Source organism: Leptosomus discolor, chromosome 8, assembly GCF_034619465.1.
Source record: "Leptosomus discolor isolate bLepDis1 chromosome 8, bLepDis1.hap2, whole genome shotgun sequence".
NCBI lineage: Eukaryota > Metazoa > Chordata > Aves > Leptosomiformes > Leptosomidae > Leptosomus > Leptosomus discolor.
In genome coordinates this window covers 39,810,896-39,834,980 of record NC_141398.1, presented here as the reverse complement: position 1 = coordinate 39,834,980, position 24,085 = coordinate 39,810,896, and the positions used below count along the sequence as shown (strand labels likewise).

The 24,085-nt window shown below is 42.9% G+C and overlaps 1 protein-coding gene across 1 annotated transcript; it reads right to left on the bottom strand.

Moving 5' to 3' along the window:
* Nucleotides 1-246: 246 nt before the first annotated feature.
* Nucleotides 247-22,304, bottom strand: KCTD19 (potassium channel tetramerization domain containing 19). Its single transcript, XM_086468818.1, is given in 23 exon segments — nucleotides 247-369; nucleotides 2,264-2,392; nucleotides 2,763-2,798; nucleotides 3,560-3,662; nucleotides 3,664-3,743; nucleotides 4,149-4,249; nucleotides 5,292-5,354; nucleotides 5,836-6,015; nucleotides 7,549-7,673; nucleotides 9,299-9,382; nucleotides 11,254-11,353; nucleotides 11,356-11,395; nucleotides 11,769-11,866; nucleotides 14,634-14,720; nucleotides 14,723-14,793; nucleotides 16,252-16,462; nucleotides 16,674-16,793; nucleotides 17,724-17,915; nucleotides 18,238-18,285; nucleotides 18,288-18,386; nucleotides 20,012-20,102; nucleotides 20,104-20,310; nucleotides 22,164-22,304. Coding segments are annotated over 23 exon segments (2,529 nt in total).
* Nucleotides 22,305-24,085: the final 1,781 nt, after the last annotated feature.

Genomic DNA, 24,085 nt, shown 5'->3' with positions numbered 1-24,085 from the left:
AGGGTTATAGTGACCTGGAGCTCAAGATTTAACATCCTTCCTCATGTTCTAAATATGTCTATCATAGCAATAATTTATTTTTCTTGGCTTAACACTACTGTTTTAATAAAAGTAATTTCATTGTTACAGTGAATTGTCTCTTCAGATGATTCTTCCAGTGCCTTAGTGCTGAGCTTATCTCTGCCTTAACCCCCTGTCAGCTCTTCGTGTCTCCCTGTGCCATCTCTGCGCTAACCAGCTGCTAGCTCAACCCTGTGAGCCCTGAGCACGGTCCCCAGGGAGGGGACGGATCCCCACGTGGGGACTTCCCTGCCACTGCAGGAAGGCCGAGGCAGAAGGGGGAGTCCAGAGCAGCCAGCAGAGAGGGGGCTAGGAGTGACAAGAAGGGAGAGGGCGGGAGGCACAAGTCACCACCGTTCCCGGCTCCAGTTTAAGCCGTTTACCCCATGTAGCCACTGTCCCAGCAGCGAGTCCCCTCTCTCTCCTCATGGGGACAGGTCACAGTTGCACAGGGCGTGAGTGGCAAAGTTAAAACTCCAGCGTGCCTCGTCCCAGCAGCGCCCCGGGTTTTGGGGTGGCAGGGACTGGCTGCTGGATTCACCTCTGACTCAGCCCCTTGCTGGGTGCTTCAGCCCCACCATTGTGGCTTGTTTGAGGAGCTTTGGATGGTGGTGGCACGTGAGGTGGGCAGGTTTTGAGCCCAGTGGGTTGATTCTAGTGCTGAACCTTAAGTGGATGTTGTCTGAAGGAGCACAGAGGGACAAATGTGCCCTGGGTTCCCTGGTGGCCTGGTCACCAGTACCATCAAAGCTCCCTGTGTGGCTTTGCCCCCTTGCCCTGTTCTTGGAGGAAACAAAAATGAGCATTTTCAGAAAGTGTTGTTACTTGATGCCAAACTCCTCTCTACTCCTGTAACTTGTGCTCGCAAGGGCTGGGGGCAATGGTGTCCCATGCAGCCTGAGGCAGAAGATGGAGCAGGAACTTAACTGCAGGTTAACTGCTGGCCCTTGGCAGCGCAGTGCTGTCCACTCTGATGTTAAACCTCGCACCCACCCAAGCTACCCTCAGTGTACCGACCGCGTTCCTTCAAGTTGGGGAATTCCTGTACTGTATATCCAACTCTTGTTTATTTTTAATAAGCTGGATGGTTTTTAAGCCTTGTTCTTGCAGATAGCAAAGAGAACACAGTTTGACACCTTTGTACAAAATTGTGTGGGAAACAGTTGCACAGGGAAGATTTCAGAAGTTGCTATTTTGAAATAATTGCTGAATTAATGGAAGACTTTGAGGCTGTCACGACAGCAATAGCTCACATCAGAGGAGGGAGAGAATTTACTAATGCAACAAGAGGAACGTGAAACTTCCTGGATTTCTGTTTCAAAGGTTTCTGCATTGCTGGAAAAACCTTTAGTGATGTTTACCTGACATTGTTTTTTCAGGGTTTTATTGATTTGTCTAATAAAGGTTATTTTCTTTATATGCATCTTGTTTGCGTTGTATCTTGATTTCAGCCTGGGCACCTGGGCTGAAGAAGAGGAAAGAGGCACAAGCCGAGACAAGCAGCTGTCCCTGGGGCATCTCGATGCCCTCTTGGAATGGGGCTGGGGGGCTGAAATAATGTTTTTCTCATCAGGTAGGTTAGACAGGGTGAAACCAACGGTGCCTCACTCCAGTTCACAGGAGGAGAGGTGTCAGCTCTCTCCTCCCCAGAGCAGTGGAGGTTTTAAAACAGGAACAGCAATGAGCCGTGTCTGCAGGACGTGCTTAAAATAAAACATGAAGCAACTTCTCTAAAGCTTGGATTATTATTCTGATTTTATTGGGCAAATCATATTAAGAAATATGTGAGCATATTTTGCCTAAATAAGGCTCTGGGGAAGGAACAAGCCTTTGCCCAGCTGCTGGCCCAGTGTTTTCTAACACAGTGCCAGGGAGTCACCCAGTGTAGCCCCAGCGAGGAGCGAGATGAAGGCTGGGTCATGGGTGGAAAACCAGCCTGACCCTCCAGGCAGAGGGAGAGAGACAGGAGCTGCCTGGGGCAGAGCTACAGCCTTGTCTTGTGAAAGCATCGTCATCTTAAATAAACCCTGTGGGCCACTAGTAAAGACATGAAAGGACAGAAGAAGGTGGCAGATACAAGGATTCCTCACTAAAAGTCGCTGTTAAAAAGAGGCTGAGCAAAAGGGCTTGTTCTTAATCAGCAGGTGAGGTGTGTACGCTCCCCTTGCCTGCCCCAGGAAAACAAACACATTTCAAAAAGTACCTGGCTCAGCTTTTTGTTAATGTTCTGTAACTTACATTTCCAAGCAAAGCAGTGGACGAATCTAGCAAACCCCCTCCGGAGCAGCGAGTCGAGGCAGTGGCTGTACTTCCATGCCAGCAGCAGGGTGAACTGAAAAAGCACAAACCCTTCAGCCACCCGCTGACAGCAGGACAGCAGCATCCCCCTCTCTTCCATTTCTTAACAACCCGCCATGGCTTTTGCCAGCTTTTTGTGGGCACTTGCCTAAAGGAGCAGCAGAATTTTTAAACTCCTATTAAGACTATACATGACATTAGTCACTTTATACTGTAAAATGTCTGACCCCTCCCTTAAGTCACTGGGAACAGTCAACTAGTTTAAACAGAAAGCCAACAGCAGTTGGAATCAAAAAGCAGCTCAGCCCTACAGCATCGCCTGGTGGCAAATGCTACTTACATCCACCCACTGAAGCAGCCCTCCGTGCACATTTTGATTTCCTTTAAAACACTGTGTTCAGTACCTCAGCAACAAACTCCCCCAGTGTGATCTGCTGGATCTGAAGACACGACAGATCCATATCCACAGGCAGGTGTGCTTGCAGGGCCCAGACAGCAACACTGCCTGTGTCAGTGAAGTCACTTTTTGGATGGAGAAGTTCCTGGTCCAGGCTTGGCCAGGATTAATGATTAGTAAGGTTAGAAAGGATCGGAGTGAGGTAGCAGGGCTGGAGTCAGTCGCACACACCCACTAGCAGAGGAAAATGCAAGGACAAGCTCTCCCACATCCTTATACCATTCTCCTCTCCCAGCAGAGAAGAAAAATGCTTCTGTTTGGAGCTCTTAGTGTGGGAATGCTGGGGAGGGGCTGTGGGGTGGGATCGCTACTTCCCATGCAAATTAAAAACCCCCAGAAATTCCTGGCCTCTTGAGGATAAGCCTTTATTCCTGCCGCCCCCCAGCAAAGCACACTGCAGCGCACAGGCAGGGGGAGGCTGCCGAGGCGCCGGGGGCAGGACATGCTGCAGGAGGCCAGACCTCTTCCCCGCTCCCAGGGTGCCTGAGTCTCAAGACTCCCTGGGGCTGGCTCACCCTCTTCAGGGGTACCCTTGGTTTTAAGAAAGGCAGCTGGAAAGACTCCCGGCCCCTGGTGCTGAGCAGCCCCATGCTCCTCTTTGGACCTGAGGGACTGTCCAGCTGAAGCCGTCCCCACAGCTGTGGCTCCCAGATGAGCCAAGTTTCTGACTCCTGCCACCCCACTGGCAGGCTGAGGAAGCCGAGTGGCCATGGCTCACCCAGGCTGGCAGGAGCTTGTACCTACCCAAAGCCCGTTCACAAGGGTCCCGACTTTGGCTGTGATTTCTTTGGGATCCTTCTGCCCTACTGAGTCCAGGATGCCATTGGTCAGGAAAAAGTGGCACTCTGGCATAGAATATTTCCTTGTGCGACAGAGCAAAAGTAAGAAAAACTCTATCTACAAGGAACAGTTGAAAGAACACAATTGCCTTAGGAAAAAAAGAAAAAAAAGGCTGTATTTTCAGCATTCACCATTTCAGTCATCCAGCCTTTGGCCTCTTTAGTGCCGTTCCTGTCCAAGGCTTTCCTGCACCTGAGTCCTGACAGCCAGCATTCAAACCTCAGCTCAGTGTCTTTGCCTGAATAAAAACTGAACATGGAGTTCAGACCATTGCATCTTTCCTGATGCATTAAAGAGCTTCACCAATAAATATTGAAGGCACCCACTAGGTCAGGCAGCTGCTGCCCGGCTGCTTTGAAGGATTAAATGTAAGCAGGGGTTTGGCTGCGATAACCTCAGCTAGTCAGAACTGACCACAAACCATGACAGAGAGAACAGTTTTCATACCAAAAACCTCTGCAGCAAGATCCTGGAGCTATTTATGATTCCGCACCTTTGGAGAGTGCTGGAACCTTTGGAGCACCCAGCTGGGTGCGTCCAGCAGAGTGCTGCAAACAATGCTCTCTTTGCTGCTTGTGCAAAAGTCATCACTGCCTGAAACCAGTTGGATGTTCAACTTTAAGAGTCAATCCTACATTTCTGTGGTCTGCCAGAACAACATCGGGTTTATTCGCTGTCCGTTGTTTCTGTGGAGGGATACAGGTTGAGTTTGACAGCAAAGCCTGGATCAGTAGTAATGGGATAAGCCTGCTCTGGCAGGGGGTCGGACTAGATGATCTCTCGAGGTCCCTTCCAACCCCTACCATTCTGAACATTCTGATTCTGAAACACCACACTATTGTCATCTTCTCTTTAAAGTTACACCTCGTTCTGTCTTTGTGCTGATGTGATGCTTCCCCAGGAAAGCTGAAACACCACGGGACAGTAAATGACAACCTTTACACAAATAATGTGCAAACTTAGGTATAACATTATAGCTCTTCTCTACTTCCCTCTTCTGCATGGAAAATTCAGACAGAGCAACCACTACGCTCAGCCTAATGGAACCTAAGCACAATTCAGTCCAGGATTCTTTCATGCAATATGAAAGAGGGTTGTTGGTTTTTTTTTTTCTAGGAAAATAATACCCTGGCTTGCAGTGCTATGGGAACAAAACCATCCCCAAACATTGTTAATACATTTTGCTTTGCCAACTATCCTGTGAAAACCTGCCACGTTACCCAAGGTGGAAGCAGTGCAGGGTGAATCAAACCCTTCTTAGAAGAAGTCTCGGACTGAGGCTTTCCACTGAGGTTTCTTGAGTTTGCACTTAGTACCTTGGCTAATCAGATAAATCTTTGTCACTTCTACACATTTCTGTAGAAACTTCTGGGTTTGGCATAAAAATATTTCGGTCTTTGTGCTAAGTGACAGGTTTCTGTATCTAACTGGATGACTCAAGCACATCAAACCAGCTTCACTGTTCCCCACACAGCTCTAAAGGCAGAGTAACAATGAGCCAATTAAAGCACCATTCATTAATGCCAGTGAATCTAAAAGCTGCTCCCCCTTTCTGGCAAACACACTTTTAGTACTAAACTCTGCATAGACGAGCAGTAAAATCCAGCCCTTGCTTAACACTTGGCAACCAACTCACCGTCTTTCAGAGTGATGAGTTTCATTTGCAAGGTGTTCTCTCTTCCTTCACTGGGAAAGCATCCTGTGAGCAGAAGAACAAGAAAATCTTGAAATTGCCACTGAAATTCATCAGCGTGATCAAAGTATCTTGTTTACACAAGTTGGGTAGTTAATTAAACACATCATTTGTGAAAACAGCAATCACAAAGCAGTCATTTACCTTCTGGTTGCTCCCTGTTCGTATTCTCAGCATCATTTCCTACTGCAGGAGTGGTTTTAGTGGTGCTGAATCGCTACGTTCTAGCACTTGGAGTAACTGGTAAACTCTATGTGAACACGTATCACTCCAGCTGCTTTCCTTCAGCCCCAACTTCATACTGGGTAATGTGATTGTTTCCTTGAATTGTAAAGCTTGTTTTCCCGGGAGCAGGGGCAAGAGGAGCTTTGACACCTCTGTCCTTTTCGGGAGCCTGGCACCGAGGCACACTCTTGGAGATACAACCCTCAGACGTTCTCACGTGCTGAAAAATCACACCTCTTGGAGCTGACTGAGCCCTATTCCTTTACCAGGGAAATTAACTTCTGGATGTGACTTGCCAAGTCCTTACTTTCCACTTTCTTTGCTAAACTGATTCTCATTCCTCTCTTCCTTGGAGGGCTTACCAAGCGTTTGTAATAGCTGGAGTTTACCAGGCTGCCCGAGGGTACGTCGTATCCTCCACATGTATTCCCACGCTTTATCCCTTTAGCCCACAAAATCGTCTTGGAATACTCTGCCCCACTGGTCTTTTGCTTTCCCTTCAGATCTTTTGTATTACTCCATGTATTAGTACAGCGTTTTCTGGAATCTATAGGTGTACATGAGTACATCTAAAAATACAGTGAAACGTTCTTATTTCTAATTGATACAGAAGGAATTATAAGATTTGCCTTTCCTAATAACTGAGGTATTTTACTCGTTATAATACAAGCATTTAAGGACTAAGTTCTTAACCCTGGAAAATGCATTCTCACCTCTGTGTTGGACATGGTGCCTTAAGGCTCTCAAACCCTGCCCTGATAACTCAGTGCTGATGTTACGCTGTCCTGAATCACCTCAGCCCCTCTCACTGAATTTTGCTGAACCCAAAGATAGACACAAGCAGCACCTCAACATCCCTGCTACCACCACAGCTAAGATAGTTCTGGCTGTTGAACTGACAGCAGCACGTTCTGCACAAGACGACGGTTTGGCAAGTTAAAGCAAGCTGCACCAGTGTTAAGCTACAGGGCAGAGCAGTTTGATATCAGCATGTAAATACTGCAGAGGCTGCACCTTCATGCTGCCTTTCTCTAGCAGACCGGTGGCAACTTCCAGCTGCTGGTTTCAAACAAGGACTAAAAGCATTCAAACACTTGAGCAGGAAGAACTTGTCCCCCTTCCCCTGCCTCCAAAGACTAGACAGAGTTTCTGCAGGACACTCTCCTGCCCCAGCGCACTGCTTGAGCTTGCTGCTCCCATCTTACCACCGAGGAACCAGGAGATCTGGCTTTGAGGTCCTCCTTGCCCAGAGGGGTCAGAACCCAAATCTCCTGCGACTCAGCAAGGTGCCCCAGTTTCCAAGACACGCCGAAGCCTACATGAAAACATTTCCCACCCTCGGGGACAGGTACTCCCTGAGTAACCAGCAATGCAAACCACAAGAGCAAAAGAAGAATCTAAAAGAATATAGGCTTGTGGAGTTTAAATCAAGCTAACACAGACCAGAGGACCTTGACCACATGACTTTACAGCATACAGTCATTGGATAAAACCAGAAATAAAAGCCAGAAATAAAGCACCCTGGCTTGAAATCTCCTGTGGAATTAAGTGTGGATCTCCACCTAAACTATCTCTTTATAGAAGGAGCTCTCTCCTGTTCCTGCGATATGCAAACACGATGTCTATTTCTGTTCGCCATTCTCTCTCGATGCTCAAAACCTGGCTTTTTAAAATGAAGACGTTGTCTTTTTATAAAGAGAGTTTTCCAAGACTCATTTTGTAGCTGATTTTGCAGAGAAAAAAAAAAAAAAAAAGCAAAACAGTACTGGGGAACTTAAAGTTGTCACTTTTCTATTTCAAATTGCTTTTAGAAGTGCTTTATGGCAACACAGTCTGAAAACCAAATCTTACTTCTCTTGGGACTTTGCTGAACTCACGCTCTTCATTCCGAGACACAACACTTAATCTTCTAATGGAAAAGAACCTCCATTGTGCAATTAATTATTTTGAATCCATAATCTAGAAAAATATTTACAAATAATAATAACTTTTTCCAGGGGCAACATCCAGTCAAACTGTAACAGGAGCTGCCAGGAGTTCCCGTCACCATCGGATCTGTGTATATCACGTTCATTATTGTCACGAGCTACTTTTAAGCCACTGGAGAATGGAAGGAGTTCACAATTATCACTAGCACAGAATATGAGGGTAGCAAAGTACCAGGAGTTTTCACCACCCACCTGTGACGAGAATTTCTGAAGAGGTGCTGCAGATACACAGGAGGCAAAAATGATTCCTTGTCTCTGTTCCAGCAGTCACAAAACCTTGATCCAAGGATTTATGTAAGCCTTGCTGATCAGCCCAAGCCATGTCTTCTTGACATCCATTTTAGATGGCTTTTTTTCCCTCTCTTTTTTTAATGGAGAGGTTCTAGACACTTTGGGGAGCAAGCTAGTCAGATCCAGGTCAACCATCTACATTCATGGTTTCAAAACTGAATCTTGATTCTGCTTAAGAAGCTCAGCTCCTGGCAGTGACTGCCTGAGTTGCACGGCAGTTTCTGAAAAGGTGAAGAAACTCTGGAAGCACAGAGTGGCTGCTGCTCTCTGCCTCTGACAGACAGAGATTGGCTACGACCACCTATGGAGCTGACCAGTGACCTAGCAAAGAGCTCTAGGGACCAATCCCCAATTGCTCGACTTTGTTAGAGGCCTTTGGCGTATGAGATAGAAATGCTGACGCCTTCCCTGCTGGGAAAACACTAAAGAGCGGTGGAGGACTCTGTGCTAGAGTAGCGCTAGTCCTCAGCTAAACCCTCCTAGGGAATGTAAAATGTTGTCATGCCCCTGTAGAGTGCCTCAGAGTTCCTCTGACATCCTCCTCTCTCTCTATAGGTGTAGGAATGTGAGCTCAGGCTTCTACACTGAGATGGGGAAGTGGGTGAATGACATTTAGGATTTCTTCGTCACAGAAATCTAGGAGCTGCCGCCACCACTGGTGGGACACCAGTAGCTACCACTAGTGCGTCCTACTACTGCTCGTGGCAGTAAAACAAAGCTGGAAATCCTGATGCAGCCCATAGCGTTGGTATTTCAGAACCTGCTGTGGTGATTGATGATCTTCTGGGAAGATTTTAAGGGATATACTTTGACTTTAAAATGCCTAAACGGCCTCTGAGCAGCCTAAGTAAGAATCCACTGACTTCTACTAGAGCTCGCTCAGAACAATACTGAAGAGAAGGTCCATGCTAGGTCATCTTCTGAAGTGCTCTGCGTTCAGGAGTTGAAATGTCTCAGTTCTGTGGACTTTCTAAGAGGCCTGTGGTTTAACAATTTGTCCGTCCCTCTAGTGGGCAAGTAGAGAAGAAAACAGTGGTGTTTGCAGAGCCACAGATTTTATAAGGCCAGAGAAGACCACTGCGATTGTGAGACCTGGTCTTCAGTAATGCTGAATACTAATTCCTGTTTTAATACCAAAATGTCTTTTAGAAAAACATCCAATCTTATTTTTCAAGTTGTCAGCAATGGAGAAACAAGTCTTTGGAGAAACAGTTGCATTTTTCCTTGGTTACTGGAGAGGTGATTGAGGTCTATTCTGTTTCTGTTCCAGTACCCAAATAACTCATGGGAAAAACGTGGCTCAAAAGGTGGTGGAATTGCTCAGCCTCCAGTAGCTGTGTTTCAGAAGGAAATGAGAAAATTGTGCTCCTTTCAAAGGACAAACACTGCTAGGTCAGATGAAAGGACATTATACAACAGAAAAAAAGAAAGAGAATTTTTATCTACCAGTATGCATTGAAGCAATAAAGGGCCTCTAAAAGAGAAGGGATCTGGTACTCCTCTGCTTCTTGACAAAAGAGAGGCCATTCTCTTTACGCTGCAAATAAACTGAATTGTAAAATCACTGTGAAACAATCTTAACACGTTATCTTTTCCAAATATATATATAATTTTGGAAGCTCAGGCAGTCACCACACAAAATAAAAATGCACTCACAGAACTGATTTTTCTTTTAACAGGCAAATAGTCTATCATTTTAAATACTGAAAAGTAGCCAAACCAATTTTTTTTTCCTGTTTCACATTCATCATTCAAACAATGAGAAAAAAAAGTGGTTTTATTGAAATGGCTAGAAGTCTTTCTGTTGAATTCCATGGAGTCTGAATTTTATGTCAGGAATCCCAAAATAGATGGCACACTTTTGAAAAGGTGCAGGCAAAATAATTGAGCTCCTAAGCCAGAGGTGTTCAGCAGCACCCTTCAGTCTTTTTGAAACTTGCAGTTTTCAATACTTTTTCAGCTACTGCCCTTCTACCAGTTAAGTGAAAATCTCTGACCCCTCTTTTATTTTTTTTTACCTTTAATTAGCCATAGATATTGATGATAAAACCTGACATTGAGAAGCAGGAATCCTCCTCTGCTCTGTGACACTCATGACGGGTTCATGTGGAACATCCACCATGGCATTTTCCATAGGGAAACCCATAAAGAGGGTTCACAGGTTCGATGGGCCACTAGGCCATCCACCATTCCCAGAAATGTTCTTAGCCCTAGAGTATGATTGTCTCTGCTAGTAAGCTATTAGTGTTGTCCTTAGTCCTACTCAATTTACCCCCCTCCACCAATTCCCAGGTGAGGTTGGGCTGTTCGGATGTTCCTGGGACTGTTTGCGGTGGTCGGGAGGAGTGAAGTCACCATCTCTGGGGGTTAAAGCAGATCACTAGCAGAAGGGCGGCTGGCCTCAGTGCCCAGAAGTGTTCCAGACATACTTAGTTTGCTTGTATACATGGCTGCAGTGTCTGACATCTGGCTTCCTCTGCCTTTGATGACAGTCATGGAAGCAAGCGGTGGTTATTGTATCAAAGACACCACTGGCATAACATTTCTATTGGCCCTGGGGAAAGGAATGAACACACATACTCCTCTTGGAAATGTGCTCAATGTGCTAAAAATGACCAGATCATCTGGTGATCTGCAGTGAAGATATTCTGCTTCGAGGACTGAAGAGACCAAAAGATCTTCTGATGCCAGGTAACACGTAGTTGTGGCAGGAGCATCAGTCCCAGGGAAACTGCTACAAGAAACAGTATCACCAAGGGGTCAGTTCTGCGCAGCGTCAGGAGCAAGCTAAACACAGTGAAAAACGTTATCCTTGGGAGATCGGTGTTTTAAGCCATCTCAATTTCTGATATTTGATAAAATTTAGAGACCTAATAGACTGATATGCATATGGAGGAAGAGTGCCCTCTCCTCTTTAAGCATCCCATGTTCCTCCGTTCCTGTGCCACTGCAGTTGTGGAAGACACATTTCTCAACATTAGAACAGAGACACCAGCAGAGGGGGCAGATGGAGTGTTTTTCAGCTGAACTAATGAGACTGCTGGCCCTGCCATAAAATAACCCCACAAAAATCTGAAAAGGGATGCAATGATCTCATCAATAAATTAAAAAATATTCCCTTTTTGCTAAAGGTGTGCATACAATGCACCAGTCTGTGATATACCCTGCAGTACAAGTGTCCGTCATATCAATCAGTAAAGGCGTACGCACTGAAACAAAAGCATCTCTCAATCTCTAAATCCCAGTAATTTATGTTTAGATAGAACAGTTTACTTCAGGGCTAAAATGAAAAGTTTTAATTCTTTTGGATAATATTTCTGTGAAGATAGAAAACAGATCCCCATGTTTGCTTCCCCTGCAGCCATTTAATAATATAAAAGAAACACATCCACTCTGCTTGCTTAAATTCAGCTGGTGAAAGCAATTTCCCAAGTCTTAGAAAGTTGAGAACATGTCGAAACATTTGCCCACCTCCATGGATTAGAAGACTTTGACAATAGTGATCCAACAGACTTTCTTGTCATTTGACAACAGCTCTGGGTACTACAGAAAGAAAAGTACATTGAGACCATGTTTCAGGTGTTAGGTACAGAGAGAAAGAAATCCGAACAGGCCTTTTACTTTTCTCAGTGAAAGAATTAAACCAGTTCCATGAAGTTTACTTTCACTATTAGACAAACTACTTCTATTGTGACTTTATTGTGAAGTCCAAGATTTATTTCTTTCAGGTATTTGAGCTTACTTCCCTTAGTATAAAATGCTCAGTCTACACGTGAAGCTCTGATAATTCCAAGTTTTCAGGTCATAACCCTTCTCAATTCTTACGACTAGAAGTATAGATTCTAGTCTATAGAGTTATGAATTGTGTCTAGGAAGGTTCATGTGCAGGCAACGCAAAGTTCATTGATTACCATGCCTTCAGTAAAGACTGTAAGAAAGTTTCGTACCAGTTACTTCCTACATAAACCCTCACCATCTGATGCGGTGAGCACGCGGAGACCTTTGCTGCCCAGTCTGCATCCAGAGATGGGGTAACAAATGGAAAGGTGACATCTGAAACAACTGTAATGATTTTATTGTAGATACCAAGTTAATATGATACGAGATTTTACATCAAAATATTGCAAATAATAATTCTTTGAGATGCTGAAGTAATAGAGCGTACTTTATGCATGCAGAGCTGGAACGCTCATGGGGGTTTTTTTAGGGCTCATACACAACTGTGAGCGAAAGGCAAGTCAGGCTGTAATGTCAGAGTAGTGGGCAACTTGGTCCATCCACACTGCAGCCAAACCGCCTCTCCTGGCTAGCTTTAAAAACAGTAACAGCAAGAAGGCCATACGCAGCAGCACGGTGATGTTTGCTCTGCTGAGCAGGCACGTTTATGTCACCTCAGGTACGTGAACCTAAGTATACTGTTTCGTTGCCACTGACAGAAATAATTTGCTTCCGAAGGTCTGACTGAAAGGTCTTTGAAGGTGAAGACTCAACTTGTCAGTAAGCGTGAAGATAGTGGAATTCCAGGGCAACCTGGAACAGAGCTGCTGCATTGAATCCCATCCTCACAAGAAGCATCACTTTGTTATTTCCTTTGAAGGTGACAGTATCAGGGCAGGTGTAAGACTCAAAGAGCACAGAGAGCAGATATATCATAACGGCTTTGGATAGATTTTGCTCTGGGTTCAGCCCCACATCTTACCTTAGTGTGGCAACAAAGATCTGGAAAAGTTTCTGTCAAAATAATTAACACTGTATTTCAGATTACTATTTATAGTCAGTCATTCCTGGGACACTGTTTTAGGAAAATCAAAACACATTTGCATTCAAAAGAAGTTGTTAAGTACCCCCCAACTTTTCAAAGGGCTCCAACATGAAGGATTTTATTCCTTAAAATAGCCTTTACGGAAGATACAGGCAAGTCACACTCTTAAAGAAGTTATTTATGGGGCTGGATAATGACACAAACAGATCCTACTATCTCTAAACCATGAACAAACTTATGCTTGTCTGATGTAGCTACTGTAATGGACAATCCACTTTCCACAACATATGTACAACTGAAGGATCATTTACTGCTTAGATGTTTGTGCCACAGGGTTTGTTTTTTTCTAGCATGTGGTATCCAACAGGCTGCACAATAATGACCCAGAATTCATTAGCTGCTGTTTCAAGATCAAACCCTCTTTCTCAAGGGTTGTAATTCCCTCTAAGAATTTAAGATTTGCTCCTTTCTGCATACACACCTATTGCATGGGGCAGGGAATAATACTTTGAACATCAGCCTCTGCCTCTTGTTCTGGTGAAAGATGCTGGAGGCTCAAAATGGGAAGGATAATCATCCCCTACAGAAAGATTTGGAGGACCTTGAAGGTGGAGTAAGCTGGATGTAAGGTCACCGCCCAAGAAGCCAGACTTACAAATAAACAACAGGAAGTCCAGTTGGGATCCTACAAGCTGAAATTTGAACCAGGAACCTCGTACTCGGATGGGGCAAGGGGACGTCTTACTGTCATTGATCACAAAGAGACAGCCACCAACGGAACAGGGAACTGTGAATAAGACTGCAGGATGTAGCTGAGGGAGCCAATTCCAGCTGAATCAGTACTAGTATAGTCTAAAATATTGGGAAGGTTTCAACTGGATTACCTTGCACAGCAATTAAATTTATCTTTCATGGAGAACACAAGCGTAACAGAAGAGGCAGAGAGAACCAGCTGTGTTCAGCCTTAGACAGAACAGCTTAGAGGAGGATCTTGTCTACAGCTAATGGAGGGTGTAGAGAAGTCAAAGACAGATACTTCTTGGAGGTACAAAGTGCTAGGCCAAGAGGCGATGGAAAAAAGTTGGAACATACGAAATGACATGTATGTCTATGTATTTAATTAGCACAGGAGTAGTCAACTATTGGAACAGGAGTCCAGAAAGACCGCAGGATCTCCATCCTTTGAGATCTCCATCCTTGGAGATCCTCAAAGTTTTTCTTGGTCCCGAGCAACCTGACCTACTTGAGCCTGCTCTGAGCAGAGAGTTGGACTAAATGACCTCCAGAGTTCTCTTCTGACCTAAATTCTATGAATATGGGGAAATAGGGATACATGAAAAGAAAAATCACTGGGCCAGGGGAACATAGTAACTCTTGTTAAAAAACCACAATAAAGGTTGATATGAAGCATCATAATTTTCCTATAGGTGCGTTAGAGGAAAAGAGGGTATAAAACAAAGTGGAAATGGCATTTAAGATCAAGGACAGTTCTAGCAAGAGCAAAATGTGGCTGTGAATGCACTTAGGCTGGAAGTTAGAAATAGACTCTTTAGTCTGATAGCAAGCATTGTAAGAGCAGTCCCACATCAGAAGAGTGGGAGCAAAAGAAACCTTGCTGTCATTAAAGTAGAGCATGTTTGGATGAAAGTAACATGGACAATCTAAGCTTGAAGAAACTGGATTCAGCAAATTAATTCAGTCATGAATAAAATTTGTAAGTTTAGCGGGTAAAATTATACAAAACCATAAATAGCACTACCTAAATCCAGTGTAGATGCTCTGTATTTCACCTAGAACTTAATGATGTTCCTCTAGTATTCACTGATCAGCAACTGTCAGTTAATAAAGCAACAGGATAACAGTAGATCTTTGGAAAACAAACACTGTCAGTCAGTGAGACCCGCAGGTTATTTTTGTACTGTAATGATCCCTCAAAAATAGATGTAAATCCTTGACTGATTAATTGTGTTCAGGCAGCACTGAGCATTCTAATTTAAAATGAAAGAGTTCTTGCCTTACTATAGTCTCTGCTCTCTGCTGGCTTCTGGTGTTTCAGGTAGCATCTTAAAGCATCTTTCATTGGCTCGCACATGGTGTCCCTTTTGCCAAACAAGCACAGAGCTCTTGGATTTCAGAAAGATTTTCAGTGGGAGGAAGTTGGCAAGTTCCCAGCCAGTTCCTATCCAAAAGAAAATGAAATTGCTAAACCTTTTATCCTTGCTTTATGTTTTTGCTGCTTATTTTTAATGAGTACAAGTCAGGAAATAAGAATTCTCCTAAAAAAGGTTTGGTTTTTTGTTTTGGTGGGGTTTTTGGGGTTTTTTTTGCACCCACTGAGCTTTACTTATAACTTTCCACATAATATTTGTATTGAGAATCCTGAACAATCCAACGTCAGCAAATGAAGCTGTTGCACTGGAGCTGTCGAATAACAATCTGCAGTAGTTTTGAATAAAGCTTTCAGTATGGTATTTCCCCTACATTGGATCACTCACTAGTGCCAACAGCAAGTGCAGACAAGATACTAGGGACAGAGATGAGCTGGGTGTGTGTTTGATCTTCCTGTTGTCTTTCTATCGCCCTTTACAGGCTGAGTGTTACGTGTCTGTGCTAGATTTAAAGTTGATTAAAAGGTGCTGGTAGTTTTTTGATCTACAGTTGATGGAAATACATGCATTTGAGCACCTCATTGCGTGGCAGGCTTGAATCACAGAATTATTAGGTTGGAAAAGACCTCTAAGATCATCAGATCCAACCATCAACCCAACACCACCATGCCCACTAAACCATGTCCACAAGTGCCACATCAACACCGGGTTTTTAAACACCTCCAGCGATGGTGACTCCACCACTTCCCTGGGCAGCCTGTGCCAATGTTTGACCATCTTTAGTTAAAGAAATTTTTCCTAATGTCTGGATTGTTTTCTTAATTCAAATCACAACAAGCAGATGAAAGAAAATGGCACACACTTTTTTAACAGAGAGTATTAAAAAGCATATTTTAACAGCTAGCTTTATGACTTACCTAGCAAGTGTCCAGATTTAAAAAATTTCTCTCTGCCATAGCAAAGATGTCTGACCTCTACATTTACATTTTCACCTATTTCAGGAAAGAAGTGCTAATGATTGGCTAATGATTCACTCTCCGATGAGGATTTTATTAAACCAGTACTCTGGTATGGTAAATCTGAGCAATAATGCTAACAATATGGAGAAGTATGTCTCAAAGGACCACGTTCAAACACAGCATTCAGAAGTCTACACTCTTTCTTGGACTAGCCGTAGCAGTGTGCCTTTTCTGTGACTTCAGAAAAGCCTGTACCCACACGCATTTAGATGCTTTTGAAAACCCCATGCAGCGTTTTCCAGATGAATAGGAAATCTTAAGAACATGCAATCATTAAAAAGTTTACATATACTACTTTGGAATTTTAGGCTTACCAGCCCACAATATCCCAGAAGAACGCCAGCTCGCATAATTGCAGTCACCTTCAAGTTTAGCTGAAAACAAACACAAAGTCTAAAGGACAAGCTGCTGAGAACAGGAGTCCTTTTCAACTACAAAATCCCTTAGATAACGTAAGGTTCTTTCAAAAGGCTATGTTGATATTGCGTGCTACGGATGCAGGGTGTGTACCTGGCATGATGGAAGAGGACACCATTGCTGGAGACGTGCAGGTGGCTCCTGCCCAGGTCGCTGCCCATGTAGAGCTGTCCCAGAGAGAAATCAGGGCAGTTGGCCAGCAGCCCCAGCGCCATGGGGTAAAGCAGGGACTGCGGTGGGGACACCACCGCCCCCTGCCTCCCCCTGGCCCCTGCCATGGTGGGGGACACCGCAGAGTGTCCATCTGCAAGGAAAGGAAGTCAAGACTGTGCCCCAGAAAGTCAGTGGCTAATAATCACCACTGTATTTTCCACTATTTTCAACATTTATGGAAACGAGTGGCTAAGACTACTCACCTCAGGGTTGATCATATCAATATAATTACCATTTCACAAGATAACATTAAAACCAATGCGTATAAGGAAGAAAATATGTAGCTATGTACATTCTATTACCTTTATAGATCTTCATAGCATCTATAAGCTCAGGAATTCCCTGAATTAAAACTTCTTCCTTCAAGGCATCTATGTTGGAGAAGTCATCAGGCAACATCTTCTCTAACTGAAGAAAATTGACTTGAAACTAAAAATGAAACATAGGAAGTGTGTGTTGATGTCTTCTGTGCACTGCTCAGCTCTAGCAAAAATAGGTTCTTACCTCCTTCAGTACTACTAGTCATATAGGCACATACACACAGCAGATAAATGGACAGCAGGGAACACTTTGTCTTTGAAAACACAATCCTAAAATCAAGGTTTGTGCTAGAGGAGACCAGACACAGCTTGTAAACAGTAGCGGAAGCACGGCACTAGGTTATTTTTATCATAGCATCCCCAGAGATTCATGTAAGAGGTTTTCTGTTTGCTTGTCTGCTTTTTCCCCCAGCACAGTCACATCCCACTCTGCATTTAAACATAGGCCAACATCAGCGGACTGGCCGAGCAAAACTGTATCAATTCCACATCTATCTCATCTTAACCAAGTTCACAGAGGATGAAATAATACTTGATGAAGGAGGTGTGTGATTGTGCCATACTTTTAAAAAACACGTGTCTTTTTTTGAAGCTGGAAGATTATTTAATGAAAGAAACATGATTTTTTTTACTAGTGAAATGTTACAAGATTGAGTAGAGATTTATAGTCACCATGTAAGCTTTGTCTACCTTAGGTATTGATTGTTAACAGCGGTTCTGGTACCTGATGCCATTAACACATTTTAGTTCAGAAAACCACTGAATTAATAACACCCACATAAGTAGGGCAGTAAGTGGGTAGATTTGGGTACATGTGCTCTGGAAGCCACCTGGTAGAGGCTTTGTTTCTTGCCCGGTAAACAGGGCAGTAAAACAGGCAGACACCGATACCAAACGAAACAATCTCAAAAGATTAAAGGACTCTGATCTTTAAAGAAGTATTCTTGAAGATAGACAGAAGCAATTTAATACAAAAAGAAAAAAATATTTAGAACAGTGTCAGAGCAATTAAAAAAAAACCAGAGCAGTTACCTATGAAGCAAAGCTCACTGTGCTTGTGCTCTGTCAAGGCTGTGTTCTCAAGCAGCCACAACAAATTGTCATCGTTTACTAGTATAGGGTATTTTTCCACCAAATCTAGTGGCAAAAAACGGTAGTTCATGTTGTCTTCTGTATCTAGTAAAGGTGTATCCACTAGCTCTGGGGGGGCTCTCTCATGTAACCCTAGGCAAAGAAATCAGAGAAAACTCAAGGCAAAGAAAAACGGAACTCAGATACATGCTTTGGAGATCTGACTAGTACAGCAAAGCCAATAAAAGTTCTTTGATCTTGTGCAATATTTAGTGTTCACTAAAGGATAAAGTCTTACAGCCCAGCACAAATGAATAAACAATTGCATGGGGTTTCCTATTTTTTAATTAAAGATGATGAATAAAAAAAAATCACAAAAAAATTTTGCAAGACTCTAAAACATTCCTGGCTTGCAACAACTGAGAAGAGTCCACGGGCATTCCTAAGGATGCAAAAGAACTTGTTGATTTGGGACACTTAGCTGTGAATGTTGGACTGTTAGGAGGAACCTCTGATGGCTTGATATACATTTTTGTGTTCTCCAGTAATTCAGAGATGTTCTTTCTGCTACTGGTGTACCTGCAGGCTGGACATGTAAATTCTATTTCTCCTCTTTCAAGTGATCTAAAATCTGTCAAGGCAGAAAGTTTTTCTACTTACTACTTAAATTCAAACAATTAATCCAAAAATCAAAAGCAGCCAGGGGAAAAAGTCTAAGCTGTGCTAAACTGTACTTCACATCTACTAAAATATGCCAGGGAATATCGTGTACAGTCAAGAACAGACACATATCAGATTTCTAAGTTTTAGGTACCTCCAGGTAGCTGGAGTGAACTTGCAGAGAATATTCATAAGAACTTGTAATATAATTAAAGCCATTCATATATTCCAAAAAAGCCAACTATTTTTCAACATCTGGGTTTTAATGGCACTTCCTTGTATTCTAGCTCTGCAATTCAAGACAGCACACTGGCATGTGTAAAAGTATACAACAACAGAAATAGCCAAGAACCCAACACAAAGCCTGAAAGACCTTTTGGGCTCTTTTTAATAACAACTCCATGATAAGCTGTAGGAATTTGATTATTAGAAAGGGGAATCCATATTTGACTCAGTGATAGGAATGGTTAACAGCCTGTCTTTCCTAATCTTTTACTGAATGATAAACAAATTATTTTGAACTTGGAACAAATGTTTACGTGTTGTTGTAAAATACTAAGTATAAAGTAATTTTAGAGCCATGGTTATGACTTTGAAAGCACGTGCATAAGATACCATCACGAATTAATAAGGTTACATTGAAAAGCACTTAAAAACCAGAAAACGCAAGAATTCTAATTCGGTGGAATACACTCCTGGCCATAGCACAGCAGATCCCTGTTAAACATATGATCATGGACAGTTTTTTAATACAATAGACCACTGAGTTTCGGTGGTCTCCGTCTCCCAACCTATTTGGAAATGTTACATCTTTAAATACAGTCTTAAAAGAAAAACCAAAAACGTTCATGTTAAACCCATCAAAAATATCAAGCATCATAGCATTTTTGAGACAATTCCACAAAAAATAGTATTAGAAATAGAAAGAAACTCAGCGTTTGGATTAAACTTAGAGGAAATTAAAATTTTAACATACAAAAATAGACATTTCATCTAGCCGGGAAGTATTGACTCAGCCTTCACTAGCACAATACAAAACTACACTGTAATTACAATAAAAAATACTTGTAGCTGAATAGCAAATTAATATTCATTACAGATATTCATTTAACATTTCTGTTTCTGCAGCTACAGAATAGGAGGAGAGGAAGACTCGGCATTTCCCTGTTTCACATGATAGTAAATTCAGTGGTGTCCCATTAGGATGAATTAATTTTCAGGCTGACTGAACCTCCCCAGGGTACAACAGAAAGGGCAGTCCCACCTTCTTCAGGGTAGAAGGTTCATATTCAACAAGATCAGTCAGTGTCATTGTCATCAAGCACAACATCAGGCTGATAAAAGCCTCCACTTGCTTCGGCTTCGGTTAAAAAAAGCAAGTAATGACTGTTGAATGAGCTCTTACAGAAAGGTCAAGCATGAAATTTGTAACATTTTCTGTACTCACCAGCCGAGGCAGATGGGTTGCACATCGCAATGATTTGTTTGGACATCTAGCACAAGCATTGATACAGTAATATACACAAAATCTGCGACATCCTTCTACAGACAACATTATTTAAGAATGAAAAGAAATCTAGAAAAACCACTTAGAATATCCCACTTTATCTGTAATAAAGGCGTCAGCTGCGAAATCAATGCTTGCTCATACAATAAATTAAGTTCAGCACAGCTGAAAAAAAGGCAACTTTGAAGTCTGCATACAAAATACAAAACCATCTTGGTCAACAAATAATCTTAGATTTTCGGACTGATCTTGTACAGAAGCTTCTTTCCACAACAGAGATTCAGGAAACTGAGTGACTTTACTTCTGGGAATTGAGAAATACCAGCTACCAACATTAAAATTAATGAACTCTTCTGCAGATTCCATAATGCTCTCTGGTTCCTTCAAACAGAAGAGAAAAACATATCAAGAGGCAAGAATGAACCTGTAATCTCTGAAACAATGTGACGTTTTATTTTAAAACTCAGTTGGGCTTTGCATTTTATTTTCCATTCCGTGGTAGCTTGACAAAAATAAAACATGGGGCAAGAGACCTAGAGCATTACCTTCCCATTCACTTGTACATGCCCATTCCTGAGTTAATATGTGTTTATGGTCTTGGGTCATGACAAGTCATCAAAATGCAAGGTTTTACAAAATGTAACACTTATGGTTAAACCTTAGACCAATCTGGTGTACACACATAGCCAGTTTGTTACACAGAACAGCAAATAAAATACAACAAATGTCTTCCTTAAATATTCAAATAAAAGTAATAACATGCAAACAAACACTGCATAACCTCCCACGCAACCTGTGTGCCTCTGGACACACCATGCTATAGAGTGATCAGAACCCACTTAAATTTAAGCTTTTATTTATAAATATCATACTGCTGCTCTTCTCATATAAAGCTGACAGTGCTGTGGAGAGGCTTGATTTTAAAATCCCTTCACCACGAGTCACTTCATTGTCTATTTTACTTGCACTTGAGGGTTTTGAGATGTTTGTAATGACCCCAGGACCAGGGAGTTCCCAAATGAGGATCCCTACAAGAGAAGGGACCATCCTACTGCAAGGGCTGATCCTCTCAAAGCCTCAGAGGAAGGGGTGGGTCTGCAATTTATTTTAAAAACCAATTAACACAATGGTAATGCGATATAGTTTGTTAATTAGACACTGTTTGTGTCATTTCGCTTAGGTAAAATTGGAAACAGGTGAGAAGCAAGACCCAGGGAATAAAAAAAGCCAAGGAAATACGGAATATGACAGTTCATCACTTGACTAATCATTGTCAGCATGCAGGATTTTTAGGGTTTTTTTTAAAAATAATTAAGGAGGGCTTTAGATAACAATGTAGGAGTGCTCATCAATATTTTTAAGCTTTCTTTAAGTTCAAGGTCAGCATCAAAAAAAAAAGAGCATTGATATGAACATAGGCTAATGACACACTTTAATATATAAATTATGTATATATATGATTTATTTATTAAATATTAATATATAAATAAATGTGTAAAATAATAACTGTACCCTGGGACTGTGTCACACCTCACCGATGGGATTATAGGTCTTTAACATTCATTTAGGCTCACCCATTACCAGCTCTGCGTGTCATTACTGGAAATCTCAGCTGGCATGAAGACAACTTTATTTAATTGCTTTTTTAATAATCTTCCCAAACAGAAATTTGGAGGCTGCTACTGAGGCAGGCTATTGTGTTGGGTTTTTGATTTTGGAGCTGCCAGTTTCCTTGCCGTCCTCTCCTGGTAGCCTTGCCTGCAAAATGTTACATCGATACTGAAGTTGTATGCTTTTGGATGACAGATCTATTAGGGAGGGTGAAGGAAGGGCCGCCAGACTGTATTTTAGCATAAGAGGGAAAAGTGGAGAGAGCGTTTTCCGGGGGAAAAAAAAAAAAAAAAAAAAAAAGGATAATTTTATTATGCCATTGATAAATAAATATTCTATAAGCACATGGATGCTCACTGTTGTCCTCTCCAGCCTGCACAGCATGAACCCATTGATAGTTCCAAAACTTTGCTCTCAGACGGGTCTGTTTTCGGTGGTGCCTATGGAGTTTTAGCCATGTTCAGCTAAGCCTTTCACTTTGAAATCCCACGTGGCACATCCGTGCTGGCCGGGCAGCTGCCGCGCAGAGGAGCTGTTTGGCTGTCAGCTGGCCTCTCCTGGTTCCTGGGAAAACAAGCAAACAGCAAACACTCCTCTGCCAGCCACAGCCGTCATGTTCATACTGATTGTCTCTCATGTCCAACCATGGAAAGATCTGGGTCCATTGACTCCATAGCAAGACTTCTAGCAACACTTGTCATCCTCTGGATGATCTTCAGGGCCATCGTCAGGGCCACGTACCACAGTTGCTCCAATTCCTGCATTTCCCAGATATGGCACATGCATTTTGGCTGCAGTTTTATGTTTTACTTGGTATGATCTCACTGCAGGCTGTCACAGGCAGGGTTGGTCCTGGTCCGCTGCGCTGCCTCCAGCTGTGCTCCTGCTCCCTTCTTTAGGTTGTGGGACACAACACATGGCTGTGGGGTGATTCACATCAAATCAGACTCTTGAGCCAGTGGAAGACTTGTCTTTGTTTTCTCAGTGGATCTTACCCTAACACACTGAGTCAGGAAATGAGATACCTGGGCTCAATGAGAAGTCTCCCTGACATGGTCCACCTGGAGAAGAGCCCGTGCGCATCCAATTGTGATGTTAACCCACCCTGAGCTCCTCACCCTCCTCAAAGCTCTCTCTCAGTGGAGCTAGAAATGCTTGCTGGATTTATGAGGGTAGAAGGATGTGGCTCAATGGGTAGGAGTCTCTTTTGCTTTTGTAATTTACCTTGAAGTCTACTGGGTAAAAAACCCAGGAGATTCAGGTTGTGTGACTTTCCCAAGACCGCTGGCTAAACCTGTGGCAATAATATGAGCAGGAGGATGCTGAGTTTTTCCCTCCTCTGCTGCATAGCCTCGTACTCATCCTCCTTGAGACTAAAATGCATGATGCAGGGACAGCATTGTAGATGCTGCAGGGAAATGTTTAAATCCAAAGCTAAAATCTGTTTCCAATTAGATCTCAAAAAAAAAAAAAGAACAAAAATCCATAGAAACATTTCTGTTTAGGTTTGTTTTCTGACATCACCTAAGCTCTCTGCCAAAATGCCTGACTATCTTTTTGTGTTTCAGATTTTACTGTTTGTTTAGGTTATTTTTTGCACACCTATGCAGGAAAGGTTTGAAAAATGTCTTTTTTTTTTTTTTTAGAAGTGTGTTTCAAACAAATACTTCAAAGCGGTGACATAAGGGTTGGTTTAAACTCACACCGTGTTACAACCATTGCCATTTATCACTCTTCAGAGGGCACACCAGCGTCACTGGAAAGGCTCCTAGGGACTTATCAGGCGCTGGCAAAACTGTAGAAAAGTGACTCATTTCTTTTAACGTTTGTGACCCTTTGTGATTTGGGGGATTTTTGTTTTCTTTTGTCCTGTCTTATCACAAATGGATTTTCTGAGGCAGCAGCTGGGTGAAGGGCTGAAGGAGGGCTGTGTATCAGCTTCCATGGTACAAGAGGTGGATCAGGCTGCTGCTTCTCATTATTGCATCTCAGGAAATCACACACCCACATACAGTAGGGCAAACCAGAAGGATCCCCTTAGAGCATCCTGGGCATCAAGTAAATAGTGGCTGATGTGGCTCTACAAGGCTCGCAGTAACTCATGCAATGCAACCATACACGTGTGACGCCAGTGTCAGCTATGCTGTCTTTTCTAGGAGCTTTGATTCAGCAAGAACCAGATTAGTGTAAGGTAATAAGGAACCAGTAACATCACAGGATGGATACCTGGACTGCTGAAGCGCCAAAACAAGCTTTCCTACAAAACGAATGTGATGATCAGGTATTTTCAGTCCCTCTGCACTCAGACAGGCAAACTGACAGTGGTCTGAACCTTCACCCTGTTTGTCCAGCACACATCAATTGTTGGTATAAAAGGTAACAGGAGCAATGCGATCTGAGACAGCCTCATGGGCTGGATGGACAAGGAGGTTCGAGCATCTCCTCTGACATGCCCTGGAGCAGAGGACACACAATTCTGCATCCTGGGTGCTGCAGGGTCAGGAAGGTGGCACGGAACTCAGAATAGGTTTTAGCCACTCCGACA